General features: G+C 44.7%; 1 protein-coding gene across 4 annotated transcripts in view; it reads left to right on the top strand.

Moving 5' to 3' along the window:
- Positions 1–903: 903 nt before the first annotated feature.
- ptprt (protein tyrosine phosphatase receptor type T) overlaps positions 904–9,845 on the top strand; it is a gene marked incomplete at both ends in the record, with an annotated part of 224,076 nt that continues 215,134 nt past the window's right edge. For all 4 annotated transcript variants that reach the window (XM_084463779.1, XM_084463778.1, XM_084463777.1 and 1 more), the window contains one exon: positions 904–991. In XM_084463779.1, the coding sequence (XP_084319905.1) occupies positions 904–991 (88 nt within the window). The remainder of the gene's footprint in view (positions 992–9,845) is intronic.

Below are 9,845 nucleotides of genomic sequence, written 5' to 3'. Positions count from 1 at the left end.
CTATACTGCTGCCAAAGGTTGAAATGTGAAAAATTCTTGATTTATGTCACATTATTTTCCGGCGTTAATTTAAAAATCATGATGAATGAAGCGTGATATGTTCAAGGAACCAGGAGAATGATTAGTCCTCGTGATTTCCTTTTTTACTTGAATCCACATTTTCCAGACCCCTGATCAGAAAGGCCTGCCAGCCTCGCTGAGCCGTACCCGCGTGCAGCTCTCCTCCTCTGGGTGTCCATGCGTGTGCACGTTTGCCTTTGCGCGTGTTTGTGACCGGTAGGCTATAGCGAGTCATCCCTGCCCCCTGTCCCGACTTGGAACTAAATGAATGACTCGCATCAATTCTATACTTATAGGCATAGGTAAATACATAGGCTAGTCCATATTTTGGAGATCAGCAGTAAGAACTCCTGTATACCGCGCGTAATTGATAAGAGGGGGGCTTCACCGCAGCAGTGAAACCCCATCATAGCGGAGAAGGCCGGCGTTAGGACCCGGGAGAGACCGAGACAGCGCGAGAGTCGGCCGCCGGTCGGTCGGTCGGTAGTCGGCAGTCTGTTGGCACACAGTCTCGTGCGCTGCGCTCTCCCCAACTCTCCGTCGACACTTGGAGAGACCAGAGAGCAGAGAGCAGAGATCCTCTGAGCGCGTCTACACTCCTACCGGGAACGGAATCACGGATAGTTAGACTTAACTTCCACTCTTTTCTTCTTCTTCTTCTTCTTCTTCTTCTTCTTCTTCTTCTTCTTCTTCTTCTTCTTCTTCTTCTTCTTCCTCTTCCTCTTGGTCCACCTGTCGTGTCTCCGCCGATGCGAGGGTCTGGTGTTGTGATGTGGAGGACGGGTCCGGGACACGCCAAGTAGTGTACAGGAGTGCATTTGTGGAAGAAATACTTTTATGAAGATGGATAATCGGAGCAGTTTCCTCGTTTTGCCCGCCGCCTTAATCCTCTCCGTTCTGTTGGGATTTACGCATGGACAATTCTTTCCAGGTAAACATTATGAGTTTGGGATTTACTATATTGTTGTTTTTTTGGCCGTTTTGTTCTGAATCTGAATGAATGGACTTGTTTGATGACAGCATGTTTGTGTTAATGCATGACATGCGATGTATTGACAAAACGCTTTGATTGGACTGATTCGGTTCATGACTTTTGGTTGATTTAATGGCATTTATTTGGTCACTGGGCAGTGCGTCCAGAGAGGCGCGGGGAATATGTTCTTTGTCAGGTGATGTGTGTTTGATCGAATTACTACATCAACTTAGTGTTGGGAGTTGATCAATGCGGTTCTTGGATATCGAAGGTTTTTTATTTTGGTTCTGTCTGTATTATCTTGCTAAAGAATACCCAGGGAATATTTGGGAATGTCTTTCTCACCGTGTTGGTTCGACCGCGGCCAGGGTTTCCACAACTTGCACGATTGTAACGTTCTTAATGTGTTAACGTGTTAATAAGAATTATAAATATATACATTGGGCATTCATTCATACTTATATAAAAACATGAATTATAGTTACATGTTAACGTCTCTTCGCGCACTTGTTACGCGCGGTAGGCTATTTGGGGGGAGAATCGGGGTTGTTTGTGTGCCCAAATGTTATTAAGCCACAAAGGTTGTTTGTGATAAAGCTCTAAAATGTTTTATGCTTTATGTGGTTTTAAAAGAGCATCGGACGAGGAGAGAAATGCAGAACAAACATCACCTGTTACTGCTCCCCGATACACGGAACACTTTCATACTTTAACGTATGATCACATAAACCATTAGGAACAACTATGTGTGAAATCGGTTGTTTATGGTACTAAAGTCCCAGTGCGATCAATGTGTCTTCAACGCTTTTTGGTCCCACACGAAACCTTAGACGAAAACCTCCTAAAATAACCACAGGCTGAAGACCTCCGGAGTGTCTCTGATCTCTTTCCCCATCTTTTGGTCCATATCTCGTTATCCTCCAGGGAAACCAACAGCTGCTTTTATTGCCTGGTAGTATTTGCGGTGGAACATATCACAACACATGATAATCATATCAGTTCCTCGTCCACTTCTTGGGCGACTCGTGCACGGAGGCGGACAAGTTGGAAGTGTCGTGCTGGGAGAGACACGGCTCCTTCTGCTTGGTATTCATCGCTTGTAAAACGGGGAAAAGACCACTTTGAAGAGAAGACTGGCCCCTAACATAGCCCCCTCTGCTCCTCTGCTCCTCTCCTCCTCGCTCCTGCCCGGAGACCAGAGCATGTTCTGTGCGTAACATCACATCGGGGAAACATTTGGACATTAGTGTGTTTATTATATTTATATATTTATATTTATAATGTGCCCTGAGAGAAGTCTGCATAATGTCTCACAGTGTGTGTGTGTGTGTGTGTGTGTGTGTGTGTGTGTGTGTGTGTGTGTGTGTGTGTGTGTGTGTGTGTGTGTGTGTGTGTGTGTGTGTGTGATATGCCTACCGTGTTTCATTTGTTTCACCTGTGCAGGTCTTTTTTTGGATTTTACAGCTGCGGGGCTTGTATTACAGTAGGTACAGAGCATCATAAATAGGCCTATGGTTGTCGTAAACATGTCTTGAAAAGCACCATGGAGCCAGACGAGGTGCTGGTGAATAAAATAAAAGGTTAATGTTCGCTAATTGTGGCGTGCCTATATTCCATTAGGCCTACCATGCCCTATATTCCATTAGGCCTACCATGCAGACTTTACAGTCTACAGGCTTTGGAAAGTATAGTTCCTTGTGTGTTTCAGTGTTTATTCTTTATGGCTTGGAGAGATGGTTAAAACGAGAGGAAGAAGCGAACATAAGAACTAAGAGGAGAACAGCGGAGAAGTCATCAAGTCCTGCGGGCTCTCGGGTATCCGCCTCCACCTGCGGTTCCGCCCGCGGCCGTGAGGTGGCGGTATTGGTTCAGCCTACCGAACGGCGTGTTTTCCAGCGTACAGGTCGGTGGACTGACACCGCGATCAGCGAGAGTGAAGAGACAGTTTCTAGCAAAATGTTTCAGACATTTAAGCTCCACTGAATTGATTTTATACTGATACGATAAACAACATCAGACGATGCTTCTCAAATTATCCGTCTACTTCCCCTCTACTCCGTGTCTTTTAGAGGCCTACCTACGCTCTCTGTTTTTGTTCATTTATTAAATTAATTTCAAATCCTTTCCCTCGATGTGGGTTTTGACTGCCGGATGTGTAGTTTTCATTTATTATGTGCATTTCCTTAACGCATTTATTTAAAAAAAACCTCACCCGTCCACTCCAGACAGGTTAGACCTATTTGAGGTAATAAAACACGTGACGTGATTAATACGTAGTTTGTCCCTTTGAAAAAGACAAACAGCGTCTTGAGCGTCTAAAAACGGGACGCCGAGGGCCGGTTGGTCTCGCCGCTTGACGGCCGGAACCACGTCTGTATAGGCCTACAGTGAGTGGTCGGTCACGGAGGGTCACGGAAAGATCAAATAAGCCGCTAACGGCCTTTAATTATTCAGAATGTTTGTGTTTTAATTTGGTAGCCTACCGTTAAATTCTCTCACCCCCTTTTACCCCCCCCCCCCCTTCTTGCCCTCCTCCCTCCCTTTCTCTACATGTGTGTCTGTGTGAATAGTCTTTCTTAGTGTAGTCTAGAGTTGTACTGCATGTGCATAAGAGTTAGATTTCAGTGTGGAAGTGTGTATTTGTGGGACATATATTTATGTGTGTGTGTGTGTGTGTGTGTGTGTGTGTGTGTGTGTGTGTGTGTGTGTGTGTGTGTGTGTGTGTGTGTATGTGTGGTGCAGCTGTGATCTTGTCTCCTCCATCTTTGAGCCTCACTGACCGCTAATTGTTAGATGTTCAGGGGGTGACTGAGCATGAGCTGTGTGTCTGTCAGTACGTGTGAGTGTGTGTGTGTGTGTGTGTGTGGGCATGAGGGCGAGTGTGTCCTTGTGCATGTTTTAAAGTGATGTGTGTGTGTGCGCAGGCCTTGTAAATTAGATTTATTGGACTGGAAAGAGGGATGAGATGGGGAGAGAGAGAGAGGACTCCTCTGTTCGACTCGATCGCCCGGTGTGTTGACTTGTTGAAGACGTTGAAGAGGCTTTGGCTCTGATCAAATTAACATTCCCCAATATCTCAATTACACAGCTTTTATACGATTACACCGGGTGTGTGTCGGTGTATGTGTGTGATTGTGCGTGCGTGTGTGTGGTAGGGGTGGAATGAAGGAGGGATGGAGGACAAGACAGAAGGAAGGAGAGGGAGAATAAGGATGGGGTATGCGGTAGAGGTTAAGAAAGAAGATATGCTGTGTGTCTGCGTCTTTGTGTCTGTCTGTCTGCCTCTCTCTGTGTCTGTCTCTCTGTGTCTGTCTCTCTGTCTCCCTGTCTCCCTGCCTGCCTGTCTGTCTGTCTGTCTGTCTGTCTGTCTGTCTGTCTGTCTGTCTGTCTGCCTGCACACACACACACACACACACACACACACACACACACACACACACACACACACACACACACACACACACAGCCTCACGTCCTCCTTTACTTAGTATGCTGTCTTCTCACGGTGTGTGTATGTGTGTGTGTCCTTAATCCCCAGCACTTATTCTATTGGCCTGACTAACTGCCAGACTAATACCAGGGCATACTGAGTTGACTCAGTATGTGTGTGTGTGTGTGTGTGTGTGTGTGTGTGTGTGTGAGAGAGAGAGAGAGTGGCCCACCCCCTCTATGGCTGATGGTCAGGTACTAAGAGAGCTGGTTGGAGACTCTGCTTCAATGGATGGCGGGGTAGGGAGGCTAGGAGATGATCCTGAAATGATGACCCTGACTCTGAGACGTGTGCTTTGGAACCAGCCCCCTTCTCACAAGGCTGTTCCAGGCATTCAGCCCGCCGTGTTGTTCGTTGTTTGAGGACGTAGAAGTTGTGTGGATTCACTCGTTAAATACTCACCACAGCGCCCTTGGTGTGACACTGAATGTACAATCAGTCAGGGCCAGTGAGGTCTCCACGGCAAATCAGAGTTCTGATTGCAGCAACGGAACAGAATAAAGCAAGCCCATCTGGATACTGACCAATCACAGCGTTTTCCTGTAGCGGGCATCTGCGGAGCTTTCAGCAGTTTACAAAAAAATCGAAATAAAATAAGCTTGCTGAGTTTTCTCCTTAATCTCGTCATTTTATTATTGCAACCTTGCCAAAACCTCTTTTACACACGACACATTCTGCCTGCTTTACCCTCCTGGGAACATTCTGAACACTGTTTGTCTCAAGACGTACAGTTAGTAAAGTTATTTCTCTGGTGGTTCTGGGTTATGGAGCTCGCCTCTCGACTGTCATCTCGATAATAATACTAATATTATTTTTATTATTAGTCCTGATCCAAAGGGTTACTTGGTGCACAAGTAATTGGAAGATCTGTACTGTCGTTGTGTACAGGTAGACCAGTAGCAGTGTCATATGGTAGTCCAGGAACAGGCTAAACATGCAAACATTCATTTTTATGTAAATGACCTCAAACGACTGGTCGGAGTCTCGGTTGGTTGGTGAATCATGTACCCTTCTAACCACCGGGTTGTGGATTTGAAACCTGGTGGTTGTTCGTGAGGTTGGGCTGAACAGCTGGTTGTTGATCCTAACGTTAGGACAGACAATTGAAAGTTGAAGCGTTGCTAGTGCTGTTCTTACAGGGGATGTTGGTATTGGTCACTGTGGATCCATGCATTAGGATCTTGTGGTCAACCCTTGTCGATGAGCGAAGAACACATTAGAAGAAGAATTCAAGCTGCTCTTCATATATATTTCTCTTCTGGGATCAGAATTCAACAGGCAGCCATGCAATCTCTCCAAAAAAATCTGATGTTTTGATCAGAAATAAGTCATTCACATGGATCATGCCGATCCACGTAAAGCCTTCTGCTGGTAAAGTCATCTGTGGGTAGGCGTTTCTTTGCAATCCATGACTCAAGTCAATTAGTAATGGCACTTGTTTGACTTACTAATGCTGTAATGATCATTTGTACTTTGTATTAGGTGGGCATTACGTCTAGTTACCTTAGTGAAACGTTAGCCTTCTAATTAGTGCATTACCTTTATCTCGTCTCACAAATCTGTTCAGGCATATTTTAGAGCCTATCTCTGAATCCTGGTCCACTTGTTTTCTGAGTAAACTAAATGTGATGCCTTGAAATCCACTCGTGTTTTTCTCCTCCATTGGTCAATCTATATGCACCAACAATGGAGAGTTTTCCAATGACAAAATATCTATGAAATGCTTGGGTTTGAGATTGCTTGGTATTTCATTGGATTTATTTGTTAACCTTGTACCTCAAGCCTAGCAAGAACAAAGAGCCTGCACATAAGAGATTATTGCTACATAAGCAGACAAGGATTGCATCTTGATTGAATGCCATAATACCAATATTCCTCCCGATATAATTAGAGTTAGTCATCTTTCTAAAAATACTGATGTTTATCTTAAATGGGAGATTATGAATTTTGGAGGGGAGTTGAATAATGAAATATTAGGCCAAAATACAGATCAATTTAAAAATGAATACTGTGTTAGGGATGCAGGACGCCACTCCCAACCAACCTGTGCACTACACTAGGCTTAGTACATTTACCATGGTTCAAATAGTCTGCATAAGACTAAATAACTCCTTTAGAAACAATAATGATGATAATAATGATAACCGTGGACATCATATTTTATTTATATATATGGGCATCAAAACAATTAATGTAACATTTTGCTTGTCAGACAGTGAAAGTAAGTTAGTTTAGTTGTTTTTCCGAATGAGGGGTTTTGATGAGGAGCTCAATGCTAATTTGAGACAGGAGTTAGTGAAGCAAATATCATAACAAACATTTCTACCAAAACGTTTATTTTGTGATCCTAATAGGGTTGATTAACCCGGCTGTTGGAATTCATTTTCAGGCATAAGCAAATACTTCAATGCTACTTTTAAGTGAATATCTTTCCCCGACTCCCCTTGTTGTGGCAGGTGTTCTCTATTCATGCAACGTTCTCACCTTTTTTTACCATTTACAGTTTGCATGCCTGAACCATGAAGTAGCATCGTGGTTCAGGCATGCAAGACAGAAAACATAGCAACTAGAAACAGAACAAGAAAAGTAACTAATGTGTGTATGTGGAGATTTGAGTGATGTGTGCATGTGTATGAATGCTTTCTGTTTGTGTGTGGACATCTATGGTGTGTGGTCCACGGCCCGATGAATGCTTCACTATTAAAATAATTTCAGTGATGAATGCAGGCGACTCTAACTGAGCAGAACCAGGGCTGGGGCCAATGAAACCATATGTAATACAACTTGTTGCAAGAGAGAGAGGGAGGAGGGAGAATATAGGGAGAGGAAGAGGGAGAGAGAGAAAAGAGGGAAAGGGAGAGAGAAAAGAGGGAGAGAGAGGAGGGAGAATATAGGGACAGGGAGAGGGAGAGACAGAAAATAGGGAGCGAGAGAGAGAAGAGGGACAGGGAGAGAGAGAAGAGAAAATAAAGAAAATAGGAAGAAGGAGAGAGAGAAAAGAGGGAGAGGGAGTAAATAGGGAGAGATAAAAGAGAGGGATAGGGAGCGAGAAAAGAGGGAGAGGGAGACAGAGAAAAGAGTGGAGAGAGAAGAGGGGGAGAGAGGAAGGAGATGGAGATAGAGAGAGAAGAGGGGGAAGAGAGGAGAGATTGAGAAAGAGAAGATGGAGAGAGAGGAAGGGGAAGCATTAGAAGAGGAAGTTAGAGATAAGAGCGGCAGACAGACAGAGAAAGATGATGTAGGAGAGAGAATGCAGATGAGAGGGGGGGGGGGGGTGAGAAAATGATTTATTTTATTCGTCATATGTTGCAATACCTTACTGTTTCTCAACTAAGACACAGACACAGACACAGGAGAGAACTGAGGGTGTCGCTTGTCTTTCATACTGTTGAATACTTTCTGGGTGTTACTCTCTGTATCAGGAATGTGTGTGTGTGTGTGTGTGTGTGTGTGTTGCTGGGCGGTTATGGATACACACGCTCCCATCACAATATTGCTTATCGTATTAATTAGGGAGACGAGAATAATTTAATTGCACATTAGAACACACACACACACACACACACACACACACACACACACACACACACACACACACACTCAAAAAAAGATGCTATGTTACAGCCTTAGTCTAAAAGGGAGTGTGTACATTCCCTCACGAATGTACACACTGCATCCCATCGTGACATTGAATTAACAGTGTTGTATGAAATTATTTGCCAGTAGACAAACAAAATACTGAACCATATCATTTCAAAGTAGTCAGTCCCTTTGCTCCGACCCTTGAAACATAGGCTGTGTGTATTTCCAGTTGTTTCTATTCATTTTGCTGTCTTGTATATGTTTATTCACAAACACACACACACACACACACACACACGCACACGCACACGCACACACACACAGGCGCGCGGCCTGGTTTTCCATGCTCCATATTGTCGAGTGTTTGATGTCACTCTGAGGTTGTTTACGGACCAGAGCTGCTGTCACTCAGGACTGACGGCTAAAGACCAGACGGACGTGACTGACATCCCCACACACACCCAGACGGCCCCACCTGTGTCTATGTGTGTGTGTGTGTGTGTGTGTGTGTGTGTGTCTGCGTGTTTGTGTGTGTGTGTGTGTGTGTCTGTGTGTGGGATATAAGTCTCGCGCCACCGCTCTGAAGATTAGAGGAAGCGAGTGAGCTGAAGGAGCTTTAGATAAAGAGAGAGAGAGAGGAGGAAAGGCACGGGTAAGAGAGAGTAGGAAAGGGGAGAGAGATAGACAGAGAGACTACAAAAGGAGAGAGAGCAAGCAAGAGAGAGAAAGAGAGCGAGAGAGAGTGGGAGAGGGAGGGAGAGGGGCAGGAAGGAGGGAGAGGAAAACAGATTTAGTAGAGGTGAGAATACAATATGGAGAGGACAGACTCATACTCTCTGTGAAATATTATGGATATGAATATTAATATCTTGGGTTGTGATTGATTTTTTCCCATTTAGCGGGGGGGTGGGGGGGGGAAGGGTGACACGAGAAGATGGAGTTCCAATACAAACAATAATCATGAATACATACAAAGGCGCCTAATATTTTTAATAGTAACAATAAATGAACAGTTAAATGCTTAGGCTCCATCGCTAAAACACAACAACCCAAAGGTGTTGAGGAAGGGGAGAAAGCGCTGGAGGAGCAGCAGGAGGAGGAGGAAGAGGAAGAGGGGGAGGGGACAGGGAGTCGCATTCAGATGAAAGTAGGGAGTAGGGAGGATTATAGAGGAGAGAGAGAGGCTGAGAGGAGAGGAGAAGATGTGAGAGTGTTTGGTGTGAGGAGAGAGAGAGAGAGAGAGAGAGAGAGAGAGAGAGAGAGAGAGAGAGAGAGAGAGAAGATAGGGAGAGGGAGAGGATTAGTGTTGAAGTGTAGTGTGAGGTATTAAAGTGTATTAGCTGCAGTCACCCTAATGAACTTCCCCTTTTCCGCAGAGAGCCTGTCATGTGTGTGTGTGTGTGTGTGTGTGTGTGTGTGTGTGTGTGTATGTGTGTGTGTGTGTGTGTGTGTGTGTATGTGTGTGTGTGTGTGTGTGTGTGTGTGTGTGTGTGTGTGTGTGTGTGTATGTGTGTGTGTGTGTGTGTGTGTGTGTGTGTGTGTGTGTGTGTCTTTTCGCGAGAAGGGGTGGGGAAGTTAGACAGGGAGAGTAAGATCCCATTCACACTGAAAAACATACTTTCTGCAAGGGAAAGAAAAAATACAAAACATTTGAAATTATCTGGAACAGAACACTGCACCTACGTATCAAAGGACTTTGGTGTGTGTGTGTGTGTGTGTGTGTGTACATACGTGCAAGTG

Source organism: Micromesistius poutassou, assembly GCF_964030765.1.
Source record: "Micromesistius poutassou genome assembly, chromosome: 2".
NCBI classification, from domain to species: Eukaryota; Metazoa; Chordata; class Actinopteri; order Gadiformes; family Gadidae; genus Micromesistius; species Micromesistius poutassou.
Note: the sequence above shows the minus strand (reverse complement) of the source record. Positions and strands in the feature narration are given on the sequence as shown.